The sequence below is a fragment of the Euprymna scolopes genome, chromosome 3, assembly GCF_053919585.1.
Source record: "Euprymna scolopes isolate OS-2025 chromosome 3, ASM5391958v1, whole genome shotgun sequence".
In the NCBI taxonomy this organism is placed as follows: Eukaryota; Metazoa; Mollusca; class Cephalopoda; order Sepiida; family Sepiolidae; genus Euprymna; species Euprymna scolopes.
The window spans coordinates 121589226-121615723 of NC_136484.1; the positions used below are offsets into that span (position 1 = coordinate 121589226).

Below are 26498 nucleotides of genomic sequence, written 5' to 3' on the forward strand. Positions count from 1 at the left end.
CTAAATTGATTCTTCTGGGACATGAGACTACTTGGTGTCTTTCTTGTCGCAAAAAGCATTTCTTTCAAGCATGAACAAAGACGGCAGTGCTTAAGATGCGTCCATTAGGTGTATGCGCTTGACCATTAAAATACATTTGTTTCAAACGAAATTGCGACCATGACAGACACACTAAACTCTGATGTTTGTATATAGATAGTATAATGCATCTCAGATGAGGTGCGCCCATTCAATTTACGGAATTACCAATATAAATGCTCTTTCAAACTTAAGTGGAACAGAAAAGCGATAGACTAATTCTTTTATAGATATGATACGATGCATCTAGAAATGGGGATGTGTGACGGAGGGATTAAAATGTTATTTTAATGTTGAATGTTATTGGCTTGTAGTTCGTATTATATAGGAGTCGTCCTTGTCGTAGACGATTCGCTCTATCAGGACTCGAAAGTGTGGTCCACCCTACTACAAATGGATCTAATTTTTTCCTAATGGTTTTATTGGAAATCGCCTAATAGGTCTGATGGCATTGCATGGTGAGCTAGCAGTCCACTTTGATCTTTAGACACCTGTTAGACTTTTAGGTGAACTCTTGTTTTGTTTCTTTTTCATAATATAGTTTAATGTTTCTATATTTTATTAAAGGCCTGCAATAGTACCCAGCATTCCCAGTCAATGACTTCATCTAAAAACCGGAGAAATTTTCAATCGACTTATGGATAAAGTCGTCCATTTTGTTACGCGAATTCCAAAGCCTTGCAGATCTACTGCGGAAATCTATTGTAATATTGTCATTATGAAATGTATAAATCGGCAATTACCCCATTAGCTCTATACTTCAACTCCAATTTATATTCAGTAAAGCGTTTTCAACACATCTTTTATTTTTGCATTAAATCATCCCAAGAACGAAGATATGCCATAAAGCAGGCAGACATAACCAAACTTCAGTTCTAATGAGATTAAATAAGTCGATTCTGAGAGCTAACAATGGTTGTCTTCAAAACTGAGTTTCCATGGTTTATTTTAATACAATTGGCACAAATTCGAGATTCAATCTTTCACTTTTCCTTGGCTCCATAAGTAGATATATTTGACATTACTGATTTATTAGAGCACATGGGCTTTCCATGGTGAATAATCTGCAGACAATCTCTGAAAATATATTTCCAAGACGTTGCCAAATAGCATTCTCTAATAGGAACCATTTCCAAGAAAAGGATTTATATCCTCTTGGCATTTTCTATGCATTAGAAGCTTTATAAGTTTGATATATTTCAAGTGTGTACCCAATATCTAGAGTAAATGAACGACAGTTTCATAACTGTTTAATCTAAAACGAGATATATACTAGCAGGTCGCCCGGTATTGCCCGATCGTAAAATACGCTTTAATATGTTTTCATTAATGCAGATTTCGTATTTATTATTATATTAGACCCAATATATAGTAATGGTTTAAAAACGTTAACAAAAATCGTGCGCCCCTTTTACGTTAATTTCTGAGCTATGAAGACATGTTTGCTGCAAGGCTAAAAATTAAAATATGAACCAATAGCTTTTACGTTGGGCATGCATATCCGGAATGCCATCATTCGACCATCACGTGGTAAATTCCATTTTTAATTTTAAATCTTTTGCACCGATTTTACCGAGCTAAAACTCAAATATAAAGTTTTGCATGGGTTTAAATACCCTATATAATATGTTTTAATCTGGAGATCAAAAACTGTCGGAAGAGTTTGGTTAGGCAAAAAATTTTAAGCAAATATATATATACATAAAGAGGTGTGTGTTTATGATGAAGGCAATTCCACGACCCATATATAAGAAAGTTATTTCTTTCTGAATAAATAGAAAAAAGGGGTTTTGATATGAATATCAATACACAAAAAAATTGTAGGAGTGTGTATATATATATATAATATATATATATATATATCGCTCTAGACAAGGCATAAAGCTACTTAATGTGAGGAGCTAAATATACTTCAAGGTCGAAAACTAGCTAAATATAAATGGAAATTAATATAAACAAACCAACAATATATTAGTGTCCGATCTGAGCCCGCACCCCACTTGAAAGTTACAGTATCGTTTTGATTTGACTTGATCCTACCTTACCCTTACAAAATTAATATTATGGTCTTTGCATAATTGAGAATTCTGATAAATTTTTTCTACCAAATCTAACCTAAGATTATTCTATTATATCTTTAAATTTCTTATGCAACACCCCAAATAAGAATATCGACAAATAATAAACAAATAAGCAAACGTTATCTTCCCCTTGCGATTACTACTACTTGAATAATGTCAGTAGCCATTAATCACAATTTACTTTTCTCAGAAAAATTGAGTTTAGATATTTTTAAAATCAGTTTTTAGCTTAGGACTACGTAGAAACTAATGAAAGAATCTTTTCTTAAAAAAAACTAAAACTTAGAGGCATTTAAGCTCAATTCGCTGTTGTTGCTTTATTTTCGCAAAAATAGATATAAACCAGTCTTACCTAACTATATCTTCATGGGGTTGTGAGTATTTCGGGACTTCGTTAAATTTGGATGAAAATACAGAGGCTCTCTGAATTTATATAAAAATTAAAATTGTCTTGGTTTGTAAGAGTTTTTCTTTACCAAACGAGGACAGAACAGTTGAAATAAGGTATTGGAACTGATAGTACACTTGGATCATAACAAAACTAAGTTTTTTTTTGCTGTGTTTATTGTCAGGTTATATACCTACATGCCAAATTTCATGAAAAAAAGGCGATCTATTTTTAACGAACTGATAAAAATTTTCAGAAACGTGGGGAGAGGAGCTGAAGCCTATTGGCATTTCTGAAAGTGGATGTATTTCTTCTTGATCTTGCAGACAATAATTATCCTCCACCTATCTTAAGTTCCTGAATATGAACTTTAAACTATATCCGGTGGTGAGGAAGTATGGAGCCGACCTTTAATTGCAGTTGCTCCCAGGTCCACTCTGATCCGGAGTAGTAGTACCTGTTAGGGGGCCATCTATAAGTTAAATAGAAACCGACTTAAAAAAATATATTCTCTTAAAATAATTTTCTCAAATCACTGGATTTGACATTAAATAACCTGAAAAGGGTTGATATGTCATAAAACAACCAACCAATCCACCTAGATCGGAAGCAATTTGCCGATCTAACATGCGCTCTTAGTTCTCCTTCTTTTAAAAAGGAAAAACGAACGATACCATTTGCATTTCCATTCAATTAATAATGTATTAATTGTGTATGTCTTCATTAACATATTCAGTTTAACATCTATTTTATATGTTTGTATGTATTGGACGGTGGCTTATGTTTTGGGCAAGTAATATAAATGGATAACTTTAGTTAATAAGGGAGAATATGAAATAAAAATCAGTTACACACAAATATATTGGATTTTTGTTTTGTTTTTCAGGAAGTAAGATATGTACAGCAACGACGTCATACACCGCTCACCCGTATAATTGGCAAATTATCACATCGCCCTATTACCCAGACCGATATCTCGAGTAAGTATAGGTTTCCAATTTTCTCGTATGAACTTCAAGTATTTTTAATGGCCGAATTCCAATAATTATCAACTGAGTTAGGGATCTCGAGTCGATTTCTAGTGCTGCCAGATCAGGCTGCCTGAAGATATTGGCTTCCTAAAACGAAATGCACATAACATTGACGCTTTTTGTTTTTCAAACATGACTGCTATTTTTGGGGATTCCAAAAGGCTTATGATACTACATAGAGGTATGGAATCAAAGAATCTCAAAGATGCTGAGCTGAAAGGAAGATTACCCCTCTCCTCCAACAACTTCATCAACAATAGACTAATGTCCGTGTAGGAATATGTCTCTCGGATTTCGAAGAACAGGCAACGGGAGTCCCACAGAAGTATTTTTCTGTAACATTATCTAACCTAAAAATTAACAATATCGTTGGATGCATAAATCAAGGCGCGGATTGTTCACTATATGTCAATGATTTTCTAATTGCATACAGCTCAAGGTATATCCACATAATTGAGCATCAACTTCAACAATTCATTGACAAAATAAAAAAATGGACAACTGAGAATGGATTCAAATTTTCCACTAACAAAACCGTGTATACATTTTGTCAGTTTAGAAAATTGTACCCAGATCATCTTTTAAAATTGAATCCTACCCAAATTCCTGTTGTAGATGAACATAAATTATTAGGGCCAATATTAGACAAAAGACTTGCATTCATCCCTCACATCAAACCCATAACAATGTTCAACATCAGTGTATCAGGCTTTTACTGGGAGCCTTCCAAACTTCCCCCATCCATAGTGTCTATGCAGAAACCAACGAACCCTTATCAATTCAACGCAACAAACTATCCTTACAATATTTGCCCAAAATTCTTTCTTGCACAGACAATTCTACCTTTGACTGCATTGAAAACACTAGATACTAAGTCTCATCCCTTTACAGTAGAGATCCCTAGGTGCAAGAAAGCCTTTTACTCCAATAGTTTCTTCCCCCAGAACTGCGGGTCTTTGGAACTCCCTTCCGGGATTCTGTTTTCCCAGCTGCACTGATATGCAGAAGTTCAAGTGTAATGTAAACAAACATCTTTCTACTCATCTCCCTTCATAATGACCCCGCTAATTAAGTCCCTGATAGTAGCCCCCTGCTTCAAAGTGACACTGTGTCTTGTTTGAGGTGAAAATTAAATTAAATTTAAAAAAAAAAAAGAAAAAAAAGATCACTTTGATAGGAAGAAATCACAACCCACAAATTTGGCCCATAACTGCATCTTCAATCCCAAATACCAAAACCTATTTAACCAAAAAAGCCATAAAACCTTTTGTTCCCTGTATGAAACCACTAGTGAAAATACAGGTATTACAATCACCAACATCCATGATGTCAACCAATTAAGCCTTCCACTCTGGCTACTAAAACAGCCTGAAATTATCCTTGAACTAAACAAGCTCCCAAAAAATCAAACTCCTCCACTAACCTATCAAGAAAAACTTAATATTCAAGAAAAATATGCAAACCATCAGCATATCTACACAGATGGTTCCAAAGACAGCAACAGAACTGGATACAGAGTAATATCCAATAACATTACAGGAGCGACTGCTAGACTATGCTACAATTTTTAGTGCCGAAGCTCAAGATCTTGTTACTGGCCTCATCGACAACAAATTTATAATTTTTTCAGACTCCTTATCAGTACTGAAATCCTTTAAGAACCAAAACTTAAATAACCCACTACTCATCAGCCTACTACAAAGAATACATACTCTCCCACAAAACGAAAATATCAAATTTTGCTGAATCTCAAATCGTTTTGGAATTCGGGGCAATGAAAAAGCCGATATAGCTGACAAAAATGCACTAACTTTGACTAGAAACAACTAATTAATAATTTCATTACGATGAAATGGTAAGAACAATGGAATAACTGTCAAAAATATTTCAAAATCAACCCCACAAAAGAATAGTTACCAGATTTCAGAAAATCGCACAAGGAGAAAGTGGGTTTTTCCTGCATTCATATAGGACACACACACATAACTAACTCCTTCCTACTAAAAAAAAAAAAAAGATCTTCAAGAATGTTTTACTGTAAAAGGTTCTTGGCATGCAAAACACTTTCTTTTGGATTGTGGCGATCTCGTGCATATCCGGCAAGATTATTACAATATCAACAATATGAAAGATCTATTTAAAAAATAAATACTAAATAAATTCTAACATCTCTGAAAAAAGTAAATTCATGCAAAAGAAAATAATTTTAAATCAATCCAGTTTTATCCCCCCACACACACAAAAAAAGAACACATCACCTAATGATTCAAAAAGGCTGACTTAGTTTACTGAATAAGTTAAAATATCTAACCCACGACAAAAAAAATGTCCAAATCATGAAACTCTGCATTAAATAACCAAAAGAAACAGTTGATATGGCTTAAAACGAAACCAAACCGATCGAGTCGAGTTGACTTAATTATAACAAATCGGGATCAAAGGTAACGAATAGTAATGTTGAAAAGAACTGAAATTTTACAGAACACCTTCGAATTTGGAAATTAATCGACATGAGCTAGAAACGATAACCGGACACACAGAAATTACAACAGAAGTCAAGCCGGGAGATAGAGAAATACCATATAAATCCAAGAAAACGGAAAAATTATAAGGTAACTATTTCCCCCGTCCCCCGCCCGGGCGTTGGTATCGATTGGCACCACCACCAAATAGTCAAAATGAGGCAAGAAGTATGGAAAGACCTAGGAGAGAAAGTAACTAGATCTCTACTAGATGGGTGTGAAGAGGACTGGGACTTTAGCAAGGCTTATTTCCATGCAAATTCCAGTGAAAACCAATTTTCATTGCCAGCAATAAATCAATAGCAAATGGCTATTACAATAACGCAAATTCATTTACAAACGTTATTAAAATAGGTGGGGATTATTGGAAATCTGAGGAGACTTGTAATCCAGACTCAAGGGAACATCACTGGTTATCAGCGAGTTATCGCTGATGATGACCTGTGTGAGAACTTATTATATAAAAATATGTTGATCAGTTTTTATAAACATCAAAACAAAGTAAATATGTTATTTCATGGTTACTTAAGATATTTGGCTGCAGAACAATGGACACCCAAGGAAGTGTTGTTTGTTCCCTCCAACAGTTGTTATCATAATTCATGATGTCGAGAAAATAATTGCTGAACCAGCCAAGCCAATGATTTTACCATCAATGCCAGAGCAAACCATTAGACCATTGTAAATGAATTATGTTATTATTAGTCCTGTACAGTTCTAGGAAGTCCATCCTCTCGGGCTTTATCTTGTTTGAGAAGGGTTAGTTCCATGTTAATCGCTTGAGGAAATCATATCAGGAATGCCGAATAAGATGCCTGGCATTTTTTGAAAGCCAGTGTGTTTTTTTCCTTTCGGGTACTGGCGTGTTCGATCCAACTTTGACCCTTTTCACATTATGTCTTCGTTGGAGAGATAAATATCAAGAATTGGTGATAATTTCTACTACGTTTTTTTTGTTTTGTTTTGTTTTTTTGTTTTTTTCATTCAAATATAACGACCGTAAAATAATTTAAATGAAAACTTTAATGGAAATCGCACAGGACAAGATATGAACCCATTTGATGTAAGGTACTAAAATCCGACTATAAGGTCATAACTAGTCAACATTAAGTGTGAAAATGACAGATTTCAGTTAAAAAAAAAAAAAAAAAGCAATTACTCATCCTTTGTCAAAAACATTACCTACAGAATGTGAGAACTAAAGGACAAAATAAGGGAAGCAAGATGCTGGCGAAAATCAACCCAAGGTCCATTTTTATACTTTCTTTATATTACTGTTGCATATTGCATTATTTCATTTATGAAAAAGATACTAAAATATATTGGTTTTATCATAGTCTTTCCTACTGAAGGGTTTTTTACAAAATACTTCCTACTTGATAAACCAACACCTCATGTCTTTTTTTTAGTCGTTTGCAAGCGACTCTATAAGTCACTCCGTCGGTGGGTTTGTCCGTTACACTTTTATGCTTGGTCTTTTTGGTTAAGATCAAAGGTCTGTTAATAGACGCTGTTCTTAGCTTTGTAAGCTTTTCTTGGCCTTTTGGCCAAGATCAGAGTGTAGTATCTGTTCCGGCAGATACTGCAAGCTATGACTAGCAAAGACCAGCTATGACTAGCAAAGACCAGATGTGGGGGCAACTCCACATGCCTGACCTTTAACCAGCTCCCATTTCCCACCTCTCGGGAGCTGGTCCCCTTTTCCCCTTCCCCTCCCTTCACTCCTCACATTAAAAATCGGCCTTGTGCCTAATTTGCTCGGTGGGGGAGCCAATAAATACCATCTGTTCCGGCAGATACTGCAAGCTATGACTAGCTATGACTAGCAAAGACCAGATGTGGGGGCAGCCCCACATGCCTGACCATTAACCGGCTCCCATTTCCCACCTCTCGGGAGCTGGTCCCCTTTTTCCCTTCCCCCTCCCTTCACTCCTCACATTAAAAATCGGCCTTGTGCCTAATTTGCTCGGTGGGGGAGCCAATAAATACCATCTGTTCCGGCAGATGCTGCACTTAAGATAATTTGTACCAGTCAATGGAGGGGAAACCCTCTATACTGGGACAATTATTATTTTTGGTAACCAGAGTGCCCCCTTTTTGCCTACTTTTAGGGGAGCTGGTTTTTACCTCACATTAAAAACGGCCTTGTGCCTAATTTGCTCAGTGGGGGAGCAAATAAATACCATCTGTTCCGGCAGATACTACAAGCAAAGACCAGATGTGGGGGCAACCCCACATACCTGACCTTTAACCAGCTCCCATTTCCCACCTCTCGGGAGCTGGTCCCCTTTTTCCCTTCCCCCTCCCTTCACTCCTCACATTAAAAATTGGCCTTGTGCCTAATTTGCTCGGTGGGGGAGCCAATAAATACCATCTGTTCCGGCAGATACTGCAAGCTATGACTAGCTATGACTAGCAAAGACCAGATGTGGGGGCAGCCCCACATGCCTGACCATTAACCGGCTCCCATTTCCCACCTCTCGGGAGCTGGTCCCCTTTTTCCCTTCCCCCTCCCTTCACTCCTCACATTAAAAATCGGCCTTGTGCCTAATTTGCTCGGTGGGGGAGCCAATAAATACCATCTGTTCCGGCAGATGCTGCACTTAAGATAATTTGTACCAGTCAATGGAGGGGAAACCCTCTATACTGGGACAATTATTATTTTTGGTAACCAGAGTGCCCCCTTTTTGCCTACTTTTAGGGGAGCTGGTTTTTACCTCACATTAAAAACGGCCTTGTGCCTAATTTGCTCAGTGGGGGAGCAAATAAATACCATCTGTTCCGGCAGATACTACAAGCAAAGACCAGATGTGGGGGCAACCCCACATACCTGACCTTTAACCAGCTCCCATTTCCCACCTCTCGGGAGCTGGTCCCCTTTTTCCCTTCCCCCTCCCTTCACTCCTCACATTAAAAATTGGCCTTGTGCCTAATTTGCTCGGTGGGGGAGCAAATAAATACCATCTGTTCCGGCAGATACTGCAAGCAAAGACCATATGTGGGATTGCCCCCATATATAAGACCTTGCGGCAATGTAGGAGCAACCTTTCATACCAATTGTCACTATCCAGCTCCCATTTCCCACCCATCGGGAGCTCGTCCCCTCTTCCCTCCCCCCCTTCCCTTTTTTTCCATATTAAAAAACGGCCCGGTGCCTAATTTGCTCAGTGGGGAAGCAAATAAATACAAACTCCACATCTAAGACCTTGGTCAATGTAGGGGCAACCCTTCATACCATTGTCACGATCCAGCTCCCCTACTCCCCGGGGAGTTGGTCCCCATTTCCCCTTCACATTTCCTCCTCATATTAAAAATCGGCCTTGTGCCTAATTTGCTCGGTGGGGGAGCAAATAAATACCCTTTTCTTGGCCTTTTGGCTAAGATCAAAGTGTAGTATCTTGTTATACTACATGCTGTACTTATGTTTGTAACTTTGTGATATAAAGTGGGGGATCACTTTTCTGTATTAATTTAATGTATAATAACCACCCACTTTACAACCAGTCAGTCTCAAAGCCATTCAAGTCATACTCCAGATCATTCAAGTTGTTTTTGAAGGATTCCAGTTATTTTTTAAGCATTCAAGTCATTCTTAAGGTCATTCAATTCATCCTTAAGTTCATTAAAGTCATTCTAAATCATTTACTTTTTATTTATTTAAGTCATTTCAGCCCATTTTTCGGTCATGTTAATTTATCTTTAAGAATATCATGTCAATCCTACATTCATGCATTCATTTATTACACGAGAGCACGTGACTAATGGTTATCGGCCTTGTTTCTTTTAAACCAACCACTTCAGAAAGGCTGCTAGAAACCAGTATAGTTTTGTAACCCAGTTCACATATACAATAGTTTTAGGTTACATGGAAAAATAAATTAGATTCCAAATCATAAGTTGCCGTCAAAGAATGTAACTAATTGGGATCTGACTAAGAATTACTTTATTTGAAAATTATTGCTGAATGTATTCCGACAGTTACATCAATTTTAGTCAAGATCCAACTGTAAATCCTCATTCTCGTCGTCATCAGCTTCATATTCATTTTACATGCTGGTATATATAGAGAAGCTTTAAGAAATTGACTTCCAAACTATACTATCTCTGATCAGGCCTTTATTTATCTTTCTTACTCCAAATTTCATACTTATAACATTCTTCCATGTTTTGCATGTGTTTCCCCTGTAAACTGATTCTGCTAACTGAATTATTCTGTATATACGAATCGAAGAACTCTCATTTATTACGTTTCTGAATCTTTGAGATTAGGATTGGTTTTTAGTACTATTTTGGATCTTTGGACTACTGTGTTCATCAATGGTAAAAGTGATATTCTACTAAAGGTTCAATTCTCGGTGTGGACGACCAAAATATACAATTGCGAATTACTTAGGATCTTTATCCGGTTATGGCTGACTGAACGAGAGCATGCTACCTCCATAAGTTAAATAAAATGTTCCATTCGAAATTCCGTCCAAATTCCCGAGTTTGACACGGATATTCTTGAGTTCGGCAAGATACACCTGAAGAACTTTGGAGGTTGCAACAGTGTGAACATGATACTCAAGTAATTGTCTGTATTTTTGAGATTGAGATTGTCGAACTGACTTCCTCATCTTGGTTGTTATCGTCACAACGTTTCGGCCATTTTGCCCTCCGGCCTTCATCAGGTGTTTTGTATCGAACTGGAGAACCGTTTGTTAGGAGTCTCGAACCCAACCCTTTATTATTATTACGGGGGTACCATGTTCGGACTCCAGCTAGGCTCTGGGACATAGTTGCTGATTCTGTTTTGAATGTTACATTTTACTGCCTTCGTTCAGGATTGAACTCAGCATCTTTGGGTAACTGTAAACTTTGATACAACGTCTAGAACCACTCGGCCATATAATAAAGTCAATAAATACATTGTACTATTACTAACTGTACAACATCCGTCGCATAATCAAGAACAGCCTCAATATTAGTTTAAGACCTGGTGTCTAAGCTTTTAGAAATTCACATGCAAATTAACCTATCTCTGCTCGGATCTTTATTCATCCCTCTTTCCGTTTGAATTCGGCAATATTATTAGACCTTCCTTAAAACCTTCAAACACTAAAACTATCCACCATAAAATGTAACTAAATTTCTTTGAAAACCATTTTTTTTTTGTTTTTAGTTTAGGCAACATTTTTATAGATGGGATACGCTTCCTGATGCCAACACAGTGTGGTGTTTGGGACCTGTTTGATGAAGGCACCACCCCAACGTGATTACCTACTCGATGAAAGCTTCTCGCATTTAAAATACATAACTTAAAATGCAACCGTTTTTTTTTTATTTTTGGGAGTCATTTCTTTAGTTGAGGTAGTATTTTTCTAGGCCACATGCCCTGCCTAATGCCAACCAATTGTGGGGGTTTTACCAATATATCTTCCCTTCGTGATTACCTAACTGAACTAAGGTGTTGCAGCTGTCTTTTTGGATTTCAACATAATTCTGTTATACAAAATGCATTGATACGATAAAGATGACAGTTTAAATTGTAAGTTTTCCAAGAAAATATTTTTGTTTTAAACCGAAGACTCAGTGTGGGGAAGTTTTCGTCATCTGATATATTTATAACGGAAATTTGCATTAAAGACAGTTTGATCTGAATGTTGTACTGTATCTGCACAGGTAAGAAAATGATTGTTTCAAATCTAATGGTGCCAGTTATGGTACAGCAGAGTGTATTGTATACATTTGCACATTTACTTGATTTTGTATTTCGCAGTCGTGAAAAAAGATTCAAGTAGTTAATACTTTACACTTATTGGTTGCAAAAGAACAATTATTAAGATGGTCGAAAGAGCAGTATTTTGGGAAGGCTCTGATGAAGGCCGAGTACGATAGTTCAAATAAAAGCCCGTCAACACAAAAATATGAAAAAATATAACATGAATTTTATTAAAATGTATTTTTCTGTAGTTTGAAGAATAAATTTACTAAGTGCATTAATCTATCATGGAAATGGCTGTTTTTGTGTATAGCATACTAAAACTAAAACAGTGCAAAAAAAAGACCTACAATGTTAGTATATTTTTGATCAGCGTTGACTCGTGTATGATATCTAAATTAAGAATATTCATTCTTTGGAGGTTAACTGGCCCAGGTTTCGTCGGGGTCTGTTTTTCAGCAATATTATGAACTATTTTTTCAAGAACATGACGATTACTTCATTAAAAAATATATATTATATAATGGAGATTTGTATGTTTGCGTCCACAACACAAACTGGGCATAGAGGAGTAAAAATAGCGATAGTCTTGCTAGTGCAATATAAGGGATGCCCATTAAGTGTGGTAAAAATTGTGGGAATGCAGGCTTACCTCTTAAACGGCCTTGGTGTGCTCTTTGGGGACGCAGCGTCATGATGCTGAAAAGTGTCCAAGATGGCGCCTGCGGCCCTATATAACAATGCAGTGTTGCATAATCTTGTGTGGTCTCGCGCACATATGCAAATTTGGAGGACTCTGTCTTTTATAAAAAACAGGCAATTGGAGCAGATGGGACAGAGGTGAAAACGAGTCTACGAAAAGTACCGACGGACGACGCTGCTGCAGTGAGCTGAGGTTATATGTACTCTTTTTATTCTTTGCAACAACATTAAGTCTCTAGAAATTTCCTTCAAAGTAATTCGTTTCAACCCGCCCAGAATTAATGGCACTTCGTTCTTTCATAGCTCTGGTGTAGTTTCTAGAAGATGCGATGGTAGAAATGGCATGAGTAAGTAAGTCTTTGAAATACAGAGCTGCTCCTTTTGTTCCATTGAGGAGATACGACAGCCCTAATTTGGCTACGTTGTTATGAAACCTTCTCTTTAATATAGAATACCATTTGTTATTCTTAAATCCGTTATATTAGATAACCGAGGATCTTTATCCTAACAAAGTCCCCTTTATATATATATATATATATATATATATATATATATATATATTCCTATTGGAAAACCATTCTATCCAACCGTATTTATACAATCCTTCCCAAATACATACACTTAGGCGGTTTCTTTACGCTTCGCAAGATTGAAGCAATCGGACTTTAGGAAAAAGGGGAGTGGAGAAGCAACGGTTTGTGTGATAAGAACAGCCTCTTTTCCCATCAGTAGGCAAATTAATTTAACTCTAGTGACTGCGCACATCGGTGTAACCATTAGTCAAAAGCGGAATTCGTATTGAATCGTCCGCTTATCATATATTGACCAACCAACGAGCAACGTTGAAAGTTCTACGTTATGTTATTGATCCGGCTCGACTGAAAACATTTATCTACTATTAACTACAGAAATCCATCATTTCCTCAGCCCAACCTGCTTAATCCTCTATTTATCCATTTCTCTATATATTCCCTCCCCCACACGCACTTAATGTTTTGGTTGTTTGAACAGAAGATAGCCAGCCTCGCGGGACACGCTACAGAGGACAAAATAATAATGAAAGTCATATGAAAACTATTTTCTTTTCTTTTGTCACTTTTTCTTCTCCCAAATATAAACGATATTCTCCCTTGTATTATAAACGTAATAAAAGCAATAAAATTCTCAAAATATTTTGGCAAAGATCAAAGTGTTGTCTCTGATCTGATGCTAAACTTTATTTTTTTTTTCTGTCCTCGGTCAGTCAAGGGGAAATAATTCTGGACTGAAACAATTCATATTTTTGTCGAAATCCTCTTTTTGGTGAACTGAATTTTCTCCACATTAAAAATTGACCTTGTGCCTAACTTGTAAATGTGGATATTCTCAAAAGGCGAATTTAGCAAAAAAAAAAAAAATCATTTAAAAAATGATTACAACACAACATTTTACTAATATTTCATACTAAAGCGTCACAGAATAACTGTTGCACAGTCACTTTAATAAATACTTGACGATCAATTTAGTAATATCGTATACACCCACAGATTCTATTGTTCGCATTAGTTTCTCCGATATTTTTCAAATCGGAATCCTTTCTAGAAAGACGGTGTTTACTTACGGGGGGGGGACAAAGTGAAGGTTGCCAACATTTCGAGAAACAAACTGTATTCGAACTTTGAAAAACCAGGTCGTTAGTGTCGTTAACTACTTAACCACTGTCATCTATATTCGTCTTTAGTGATTAAAATCGTATGTTAAACTAAAACATGACCGACTGTGAATTGTATATGGATTCTAGGATGCATTGAAACGTTAATGGGTGCGTTATTAGCATAATTTATACCGTCTCGGAGTATGGAATTTGATGTATAGATTTGTAATCCTTGCAGTTTTACTATCCCTACTCGGCATTGCCAGATAATAATTTTCTGTTCGTTAACAATTTGCATAAAGTGTTCAAAAGATAATGTGTCCTCGTAAAAAGTTGAATCGTAGACGAAATAAATGGAAATAACTATGCATTCCGATTTTACTAAAAATGTATGAATAAACATTAGGCACGACCAATGTACGACTAATTGCCGCCGTGATTAAAGCAACTTAGACACAGGCAGTCGATTGGGTTCGTCCGCGTAAAATATCGTAAAACAATCTTGATATAAACACTGAAACGAATTCACTCAGAAATCAAATATTTTTTTCAAGTCCATACCTAAAAAAAATATTTACTAAAGAAAACTCGATTTTTATTAAATATTTCTTTGGACAATCTACTGAATCTTGTGTGATTAAAATAAACAATAAAAAACTTTACTCACAGTTGCCATGATTTTTTGGAAAATTTTAAAAGATTTTTTTTTTCAATACAGTGTGCCACTTTATTTTTAATAATTGGAAAAAAAATCAAAGAAGTTTATATCTTTGATTGAAATAAAAGCAAAATGAATTTAGTTGGTAACAACTTTTAATTGAGAGGGTTTTTGCAAATTAAATTTTATAAGTGGCTTTTTTCTTTAAAATTTGAATTTTGTGACACAATAACAACGTAACACTAGAAAGTCCTTATAAAAAAGAATTCCTTAGAGACTAAGGCAACGTTTCCAACTCCATGTGCTACTTTTGGCAGAACTAGTTTATGCCCCCGTGGGGAGGTACGTAAATAAGTCCATTTTTTTCTGTTTTTTTTTTTTTAATTCAAATAATATTGCATAAAGTTATATTATAACGCAACTCTGGATCATTTCTCAAGAGAAGCAAAGAAGAGTCATTTTTTAAAGTTTACAAAAAGATTTCTTTCCGTTATTATCGACTCCTGCTTTATTTTGTTTTGTTTTATGTCGAAGTTTAATTTTTAGTCGTGCATAATTAGTAAAATCAAGGCACGACCAATCGTACCAATCGTAATTTTTATTTTTTTACAAAGATTTTTAACAAAAATACGAAAAAAGTGGCACACAGAATTGGAAAAATAATTGTTTCAGTCTTCAAGGATTTCGTTATGTAAATACTTACGTATCTGTTTACTTTCTGCCTTAAGAGAGAGTATTTAGAAAAAATATTTTTTTTGTAAATACCTTTTATATAAATCTAAAAATAATCTCTCGACTGAAACATGTGAGAAAATTTATTACATTGTTAATCTTTATAAGATCTCAACAGATGTTTACATTTTGCGCTGACAAAGCCAGTCAATCATCAGTGGTGAAGTGGCCTTCATAGCAAATCAGCAGCAGCAGAAAATCGTACATAATTTAGTCGTACATTTTAAGTAAACGTTATGTACCACTAAATTTCGGCACGACCAAAATGTCCGATCGGATCCTGCTAATTCCAGGAAGTGTACACGTTGTTTCTATATGACAAATAGTAGAAGCAATTAGTCGTACATTGAACGGGCATAATTTTAGACGTACATTTTTAGTAAAAATATTCGTCAAAAGCAAGTAATTTAGAATCAAACCAAAAATTGGGCTGTTTGCAAAGAAATGGAAATACATTGGTCTTAGTAATTGATGCTTTTACATTTGTTTTAAGCGAATTCATATTAATACTGATTTTTTTATACTGTTAAATTTAATTATCACAGCTTTGTTTGGTTATTAAATTTGTTGAAGAACATAGGAAATAAGCGTTATTTTTATTTTCAATTAATTTAAAAATGGGAGCAAATACATAAAATTACTGGTAGTTTCGTATTATAAAGTAAATACATAAAATTACTGGTAGTTTCGTATTATAAAGTAAATACATAAAATTACTGGTAGTTTCGTATTATAAAGTAAATACATAAAATTACTGGTAGTTTCGTATTATAAAGTAAATACATAAAAGTACTGGTAGTTTCGTATTATAAAGTAAATACATAAAATTACTGGTAGTTTCGTATTATAAAGTAAATTAGAGCATATCGCTGATAATTATATAACTCCCAAAGTCTGACAAAGGTGCCGTTCATTAACAATCAAGTGTTGATAAATACCAGCGATTCTTTTTTCCAGAACAATATTCATTCTCCATGTTTCGCAAATGTAGAGTACGTGTTGCTGAGGTTTCTGGAAGAATAGTTACATCATTCTACCGCTCCAGTAAATATCTGACCCCTGATGCAATCTTCTACCTTCCTAAGAGTGAGATACATCCTAAATTTGGGTACTGCTGTCACATTCGGAGATTTCTCTTTGGGACACTTCACAATCAACTGAAGAATGATGCATTCTCTTTCTTACAGTTGCTTATCCTAAAAGAGTATTTTCTAATCTTTCCCTATTCTATCAATATGTCCATGGTAGTTGTTTCAATGAGCTTCAATCCCTCGTAACCTCTGTAAAACTCCTGCAGCTACTACCACTTCAAGGTGTTTGCCTTTCTTCCTCTATGATCCTGGAATTAACTTATCCCATAATCAGGATCTCTTTTCAAACACTTTCCGTCTTTGGAACGCAATACGAAAGATATGCTTCCCTGCTGATATAATAGGTATCTTCAACTATTTGTTGAACTCCGTTATGATGTAATCAAGTCCTACGTATTTTCCCCCAATCCTCTTGTAGTATTGTCCATCATCTAACTGACACTTAGTAATCTTTATACGGAAGTTATTTACAAACGATAATTTTATAAAGATTAAAGAAGGTTACGTTAAAAAAATAATCGTTTTATGACAATGTAGTTCAATTGACAAAATGTTACTGCGTTAAATGTAATTTTCAAAATAAAAAATGATGAAATAGAATATGCCAAAAGCGCAAAAGTATTCTTCAGGAGTCCTCTTTAATAATAATCACACTCAATTTCCCCAGAAATTTACCAATAAAAAACGTTTGAGAGAAGCGTGAATTGGTCGTAAAACTAAACAAAACGATGTCCAAAGAAACATGTATTTTTGAGGAGGGGCAATCTTTGCTAACACCTAACGTCATATGATTGTGCTGTTTAGGCGATTATGGGTGAACACACATAGGGAGTTAATGGAATATTTACCCCTCATTTGTTTTTTTGTTTTTTTTTTTTTTTGGGGGGGGGTAGTGGTACTTTTTTTAGGGGGGATTATGAATGGATTTTAAAGTTTTTGATTACGGGACATGTCACCCAAACTCAGTGTTAGTAGCAGAAACACAAAACTGATTTTTAAGAGGCATTTAATACACGGAATAATGCTTAGTGGCAAGATTAAGTTTTAGAGGCTTTTGTCATGAAATTCTTTGCCCCTGACCCCAGAAAAAGAATTGTAATAAAAGAAATTATTCCAGCTTTCGAATATGAAGCTATTGTGGCTACGATCCACCGAAAGGTCAATCTTTCGTCACCATGACAGAAATGTGATAGGGTAACACTTATCTAGATAAGTGTTCAGACGATCAGTATCAGGATCCGTTGTCTTCTGGTTTATTCTCCATCTTCATATGGCAAACAAAACCGTGTTAGGAAAACAGAATTGCAAATCCAGGAAATATGAAAGTGGCAGCGTTGTGTATTATGGGTTAATCCTCCCCGATTCTGCGTGTAACCACTAAGCCTTGCTGCAAACTACGACGAACGAGTAGAACCTCATGCAAACGTGTCCTTGTGAGCTCTGTGCAGAAGTCAGACTCTCAACAACAACACACCCGCAATGACAGGTATTATGGCTAGTATTTTCATGTAATTACAGATGAACGCCTGTATTTTATCGAAATAATATTTAACGCTTTCTGATTTTACGATGGTAAATTGTTATTGAAAAGACATTTTAATGGGATACAAATAGCCATTAAGTTGTTTCTTTTTCATGTGTATGCCCAAACTACCATTTTGTTTGAAATCTTTGAAATGATAAAGATGTCACTAAAGGAAGGCTATTTCCATTAGTGTCGTCATTACATATAAAGCGACTGAAAAAATGCTCACAAAAGGTCGAACACATCAAAGCGATCGTAACGAAATGGTGTCATAAGTCGATAAAATGGTTAGCAACTATTAAACTTTATATTCAATTGACGTATATCTACACAAAGACGATGAAGAATCGATTAAGAGCAAATGAGTTTATGGTGTTTTGATATCGAAATGGACGCATTGTGTAATGGTTACCTAAACCTGCTGTAGACATTATGCATTAAATTCCGTCAGCACCGAATTATAGTTACGAGGTTAATGTAGTTTATCTTAAGCGTTGTCTGTTTTGTAGCTAAATGTAAATTATAAATGACAATACAAAGCAAATTACGATAAGCTATGTAGATTCATATGTATTAATCTATCATATAAAAGGAACTTTGTGCATGTTTGTGAGTCCGTTTCCTAAAAACACGTAAACGGCTGAGCTGAGGTTTACAAAATTTCACATAAATGTACTTTGTGTCTGGCAGTGTTTTTTTTTTTTTTGTATCGGAAACCTTCGATATATATCGATAATCGGAAAAAAATCCTACGAAAGATACAATTTTGACTAAAGTTAACTCCTTATACAGCCTAACATCACAAGTGTATTTCAGAAGTTTTAATGTCACCTAAACAGAAAGGCCCAGCATCTAAAATCAACAATATGCTCTTTGACATGAGAGATGCATTCAAAATGAATGTTTCTGTTTAGAACATAGTAGAACCATGATACTTGGCGTTTGCATTTTAAACTTGTATTCAAGTCATTATATATAAATTTGATTTTATGAAATCAACAGTAGGTTCTCTACAGTGCAATGTAGACTATATGTATGGTGGAATAGTTAACTGTGGGGAAGATTGCAAAATGGGCGTTAACAATAAGATATGGGAGAATGGAGCATTCGTTGATTCTCATTAATTCCCAAGCTATGTCGGGCATCCCTGCTAGTATAATATATATGCATTTTTTTAATATAGTTTTGCCATTGCATTGTGTTCTTACTTACGTCAATATAGCCAGAGGGAAGTTTCGTATCGTATGATATTTCGGAAAAATTTCCTTCCTTGGATATGTTTAAATTTAACTCAATGTGCATCTGAGAATTATTGCAAACGTGAGCAGTTGCGCATAAATTGAAATGGACCCAAAATTATCTTGTTTTAATTTTGAATTAACACTATTTTATTCTTTAAACTTAATAACGCAGGGTCTATGTTACTATTCAATTTGTTTAATCTTATTTTATTTTTTTTCAACATGGTTAATTTTTAATGCAGCTTCTGCATTTTGAAGTCAGTGTTTATTTAAAACTTCACTATTTAAAGGAAGAAAACGTTGTCGTAATTATTAACGAATAAATAATTTATTAAAATGTTTTTGACTCCTAATGGGGTAGATATTTATTTGCTGCCCACATAAGCAAAATGTGGCACAAGACCGGAAAGTGGGAACCCCGCAGGCTCCCCTAAAGAAGGGGCACTCCTGCAATTTTAAAAATTGCCTGAGTAACCCCGTCGGCATTCCCCGGTCGGGGCGCCTCAGGCAGCAAGAAATAAACTTGCCCCACCGGAAATCCCGGTGGCATGGCCTGGGAGGGTGGACCTCCTAGGTATTACCCAGGCGGTGTACCTCAGTCCAACAGGTACTGGACCGGTTCCCGGCCCCTCACCTGTTGGGCTGAGTGTCAAGTGACGAATCCTTGGCTTGTACTACCCTGTCTCCCTGCAGCCGAAGCCTCTAGGAGACACATCCCATCAAAAGAGTGTTTTAATGGGGTATGACACCAATGATTTCGACGATCGTTTTTATAACCACAAGTTTATAATAACCAACGAATCAGAAGCTCCCAAAGTTACTATAAAAAAATTGTCGAATTTTGGATTCAATCAGTTCGCCGTCGTCTCTGTCACGAACCTGCATTTGATTCTTCGCCGACATCTTTGTTACTACGAATTACTTAATGCTCAAGATCGAAACTGCACTGATTCTTCACTGCCATCTTTGGTCAACATAATGACTCAACACTTAACATAATTATTATAGGAATTAAATTTACTTTACTCCCAAAAAGTTGACCTAATACATACCTTCCCAGATTAGAGAATCGTTTATTCACGTGTGAGTGAGAAATGTATCCCATTCATTGATAGACTGTGAAAAAGTATGAATCTAGCTTATGTCCTATTAATTTATTTATATTTCGGACTATTATTCTCATCTTTATTAGTTGTTGTTTTTGATCTTTTATTGGTTTTGTTTTATTCACAACATTTCGGCCAACTATTCCCCTCTCTCTCTCTCTCTCTCTCTCTCTATATATATATATATATATATATATATATATATATATATATATATATATATATATATATATATATATATATACTAATCGGTACGGACCCGACTATAGATCAGATAAATAAACGTGGATTTATAAGATCAAAGAATCCAACCTTGATCGCCCTTCGGGGCCCGTGGCGCAGTTGATAGAGACGTTGAATCTCTACAATTCCAGATGAACATTGTCTGAAGATAGCGGTTTCAATCCTACCCAAAGCGTGCCAGAGGTTAATTGGTCAAAATGTGGTGAGACGACAACAACTACGGATGGCAGTGATGGCTGAGAATGCAGTTAGGAGATTCGAAGTTCCTATCCGTCGCGGAAGGCCAGAGGAATAGTTGGCCGAAACGTTGTAAATAAAACAAAACCAATAAAAGATAAAAACAACAACTAATAAAGATGAGAATAATAGTCCGAAATAAAAATAAATTAATAAATAATGCTCATCTCAAAAATGAATTCCAATTAAGGAATATATACATATATATATATATATATATATATATATATATATATATATATATATTATGTCCCTCTAAGATAAAAATAACACGGTAGACTTTACAATGAAGACGTTGGACGGGATGCTGATCATGCTAAAGGAAAACTTCAAACAAAAACCAGATTTTTTCGAAACCTTTGAGTTTGAATTATTCGAATTACTCTTATTTTGCATACCATTCTCATCTTCACGGATAAAATATAAATACATTCAGTTTTGTAAGCGAAGCTCCTTACGAGGTTGAAGGTTTAAGTATCAGTTCGAGCGATACTAAGATTACAATCACGAATTAAGTTTTCTTCCCGACCATGGCTGCCAGAATGAAAGCATGCTAGCCCAATGGATTAAATAAAATGTTCCATTGGAAACTCCATGCAGATTCCCGAATTCGACAAAAAAAAATCCTGAGTTCGACACTACTCGCCTGAAAAAGGTCGCAGGTTGCATCGACCTAAACGTTCCGAGAATAATTCAAGATGAGAACAATACTTCGAATAATCTAAATGATCATCTAAAGTTTACATAAAATAAGACTAGTACGAAATATACCGAAACAGTTATAAGCCGTATTGTTTTTATTATTATTATTATTATTATTATTATTATTATTATTATTATTATTATTATTATTATTATTCACTTACTAGGAGTTCTCACGCAAACCATAACCAGCGATCACTTACTGGTAGTAACTTCTCCAAGGCCCCAATGGTCTATGCACTTTCTTGTGGTGTTCTTGTTAGTTAGTGCTGTTTTACCTTGGTCCTCTCACACTCTTTACGACTGTATGATATGGTGCAGTTCGGTGTAGATTCCATTAAGAGGAACGGACGTCTGATTTTGAAGACCTTTCACCACTGCACGTAGTTAGCCGAGAAGACGTTTTTCATCTAGATGTACTTCTCTGTTTATTTTTCTTTGTAACGTTAGTACAGCTATAAGTAAAAATGAAGACTCAGAAATTTTGATGATACATATCCATTGCTACAACTACATATGACTACTAAATAGACAACCACTTACAACGGTTCAAGATGGGAACTACTGTTCTCAATCAATATAGAGATCACTCCTCGCGCAAGTTTACATAATTTCATGTTTAAACTCTTTTCCAGTTCTCTGAACAGAACAAATATTTCGTGAATTATGATATTAACTTCCATATATATATATATATATAATGTGTGTGCGTGTGTGTGTCCCTTAGAAAGTCGAAGTGGATTATGCTTACAAGCATTACAGCGAGGTTCACTTAAGTTCAAATAATAATGTGTCCTTTTCTATATTTGTCTGAGGCGCTCTTTAATAAATGTATTAACAGCTAATACTATTTTTTAATGTCGGAAATTATTTTTTTTTCTTTTCAGCGGACTTTCCTGTAATTGGTTAATTACGACTGACGATGCTTTAGAAGTTGTCAAATTAAAAGTGCTAGACTCTGAGCTGGAAAACTCTACAGTATGTTCTAAGGATGTCGTCCACGTCTATGATGGTAAGTAATATTTATAAAGTTTTATTCGGTTAATATTTACATTTACTTTCATGTCATTTTTTTTCTCTAGTTCTTTCGTGTAGATCAGTTCATTCAATTGTTGGCATTGGTTTCCTCGATATCTTTCTAGTTAGAAGTTTTTAAAGAAAGCTATCGGTTGCTAATGGGAGGAACCACGAGAAAGTTGCCAACGTCCTAAATGAACGTGTCTCTGTTGGGCGGACTAAATTCGAACTTGCCACAATCAGGTTCTTAGTACATGTCGTTAACCATTTAGCTACCGTCACTCATTTATTTTACTAATACAACGGCAATGTTTGTAGAGGTTGAGGTAACACGGTATTATATTATTATAAGTTAAATTATTTCTAGAAAAAATATATTTAATTTAAAATAAATATTTAACTTACAACGAAATTTTAAAGTGTAAACTTACAAAGGAAAGTAGACTAAAACGGTTATTTGAATACGTTCATATGTCATTATCGCAAAAATCAACACGCAATACAATAGTAACCATTATTATTGTTGTAATAATATTCTATTGGGCTTATATTATGGAGAATCAGAGGAACATGTGGTTCGTTGGCAACATTCTGCCCTTTGAAAATACATTTTCGACCCGTATAAAAAATAGTACTGTATTTCCTGATTTTACGTCGAACGATTTAAGTTGGATAACGTACATATTAGTAAAACAGCATGTTGTCCAAGTCGATTGTTTCACATATCGAATGGAGTGAATTTCTGGATTTATCAAGAATGTGTTCCATTTCGGGATCTTATGCGCACCGGCCCTCTCACTAATACCCTAAGGATCCATTCATTTTATCGGTTGGTGTATTTACGATGATAACTCGCAATTGGTGGTCTCACTTGTGGACTTTATTAGTAATTTTGTTATTGGTGGGCATCATTCATGATGATTCTTGTTGGCGTTCGTTTCCCCCGATAGTTACCTATTAATAATTCTTTCTGGAAGGATATTGGGTACTTACGAGAAGGACCACGTGAAGGTCGCCAACGACTCTAAGTGAAAGTGTTTCTGTGAAACGAACTGGATTCGAACTTGGCACACACAGTATTTATGTCAAAATGTATCTGTTGCCATTGAATACTGTACTTTTCTTCTTTTTTTTTTGTGTGTGAAACTACTCCATTACTTTGCATTCAGGAATGCCGCTAAATCATTTATGCGTGCTCTTTCTTCGTCTCTAACTTAAATCAACAGAAATACTTCTAAGTTTTTTTTTTATTATTATTAATTAGTCACACGAAGCCCTCTTAACAACGCAAGTGAACACACGCGGCTTTCAGAAGACTGAGTTTTATATATTTCATGTAAGTCATATATAAAAAATAGAGAGTAATGCAATATTAACGGAAGTTTCTATTTTCCTTTTTCCCCGATAGGTGGCACTCCACGTAGTCCACTCCTTGGTTCCTGGTGTAACGGTGATACCCCTGAGTTTATAAGCACTGGACGAAAAATGTACATTACATTCAACACAGACGAGAAAGCTCATTTTCGGGGATTCAAAGCTAAATTCATTTCCGAACAGAAAGGTGAGTGATTTTTATGGTTGCCATATTTTCTCTCCATAATAAATGAATTCGAATGATCTGTGGAATATTTCTCGTATCAGAAGGTAGATATCAAATGATTCATTTGGCTAAAAGATGGCGGGGTTCATAGTCTGGTATGGTATTATTTTGCCTCATATTTTTTAATAAATACTATATAGTTGGTAAGAGAGTGGGAGTAACAGAATCTTTTAATTGGTGTTGTCCGGGATCATTAAATGTAAATGACGATATAATATTTTATCTCTTTTAGACTATTTATTATTAACATAATTTCTCTTCATAATATTATGAAAGCAATAGGAGGAAAAGAAACCACACAAAATCTATATCATCATTGTGTTCTATACGGCGTTGTCTAGAAGCAATAAATGAGATTATAGTATTACATTTAAGAGATAGCTTTATCATTAGAATTGTATTTTTAGAACATTAAAACAAGACAAGAATTAGTTAGTCAAAGGATAAAGAAAGCGTTGACAAGAACGGAAAAGTGATGAGGAGCGTAGAGAATAATATAATCCTAAAGAGAGAGGGGGGAATTTAATATAAAGCTATTATCCACATTATTTAACTTCTCTTTCATTTATATGGACCCGAGCAATGCCGTATAGCCCTACTGGTTATATATAAGCAAAGATGTATATGCACAGGTTTGTTTACGCATCAGTTGTTAACGTTTTCTTTCTTAGTAAAACAATAGCATATTCGGAATCAACAGATTTTGTAGACGTTTAACCTTGTTTTATATGACTGAAGCAGTTTTGTTATAATTTAAGAGAGAAATCTATGTATCTTTTGTGAAAACGTGTATAAAATTAGAGAATCTTAGCCAGAATCAACATCTGGTCAGCACATCATCATCATCATCATATTTGGTTTAACGTCCATTTTATATGTCAGCATGTGATAGACGGTTTTAAGAACTTGAACAAAATAACTTATGTTTTAGTTTTTATTTGTTCCTCTTTCTCTCAAGTCTATTTCTATCACTTGCTATGTTTTCCTTGGACATCACCTGTTAGATTTATTACTTCAACATTTCTATATCTACTGATCCAAGGACTCTCATCCGTTCTTTAAATATGGGCATCGTCCACGTTTAATCTTCCACCAACGTCCAATCCATAGCCTTGAACCCCTGGAGGGGCATAGGCCATCCACAACTTTGTAGATGCTTTCATAGCGAGGTACGTAGGAGGTATATACAGTGCCTAGCTTTCCCAAATGGTCACCTATCTGGTATTGGCCAGGCTCAACGTTGCTTAACTTCGGTGATCTGGTGAGAACTGGTGTATGAACGTGATTGTGCCATACCTTCCACCAAAGTCTTCAGAACTAAATCCATCTTAAAAACATGCATTCTACATCCATTGTACAACTTTTATATAACTTATCATCAGGCAACGCGTTACTAGTCCTTACTGGTTTTATTTTCATTTTTTTACAATTTTCATTGTATGCGAAATCAGAATTGTTGTTTCTTTAATTGATCCATGCAAACATTATCAATAACTTGTATTTTTTGTCGCCAAAAATGGGCGAAATTATATTTCCAGCGTTTCTGCTAGGGAATGACATTCTCATTTTCATATCCCTCTTGTCCTGTGATGAAGTTAGACGTGTTGTGAATATTTTTCTGTCTTCTGCACTATTGCTTAAGTTAATCTTAAGGATCAAATCTTAATACACTGATGCCCTCTATATCTTAAGCGGTCTAATACGTGGCTTTAAGCGATAAGACCTTAATGTGGGACAAACGTTTAAGCATTTCGGATAACTGACGATGAGTACTGTGACCGTATCAGTTCAGCCATCGTTGTGCGACGCAATGTTTCGTTGTGGCTTTTATCATGCGATCGGCATTATTTGCACCTGATGTGCTACTGGCAAGACGAAACCTTTTACTATAGAATGATCCGAATAAATTTAACATTTGAATGTTTACTGATATTTTGTTTTATACATTCCGCTGAAAAATCTGGGGACATCCTCTGCTCAGTAATTAAAAAAAAAAAAAAATGTTTGCCAATAAGCCGGTGCGGGGACTTAAGTTCATATCAAAGACTAAAAAAAAAATGATACTTGCATCCTGGCATTATAGATTAACAAGAAAGGGTGAGTAAAGTAATCCAAAGACAAGAGGGCGCTCTCCCCTATATCACAGTGCAGTAGTTGATGATAAGAGGAGCTTTCATTGACCTCAGCTATGGTCGAACAATTAAATATTT

General features: G+C 35.3%; 1 protein-coding gene across 2 annotated transcripts in view; it reads left to right on the top strand.

Annotated features, from left to right (window-relative positions):
- Nucleotides 1-26498, top strand: part of LOC145258239 (cubilin-like) — a 1360229-nt gene that overhangs the window by 892411 nt on the left and 441320 nt on the right. For both annotated transcript variants that reach the window (XM_080116206.1, XM_080116216.1), the window contains exons 6-8: nucleotides 3434-3527; nucleotides 22559-22683; nucleotides 24097-24249. In XM_080116206.1, the coding sequence (XP_079972332.1) occupies nucleotides 3434-3527; nucleotides 22559-22683; nucleotides 24097-24249 (372 nt within the window). The remainder of the gene's footprint in view (nucleotides 1-3433; nucleotides 3528-22558; nucleotides 22684-24096; nucleotides 24250-26498) is intronic.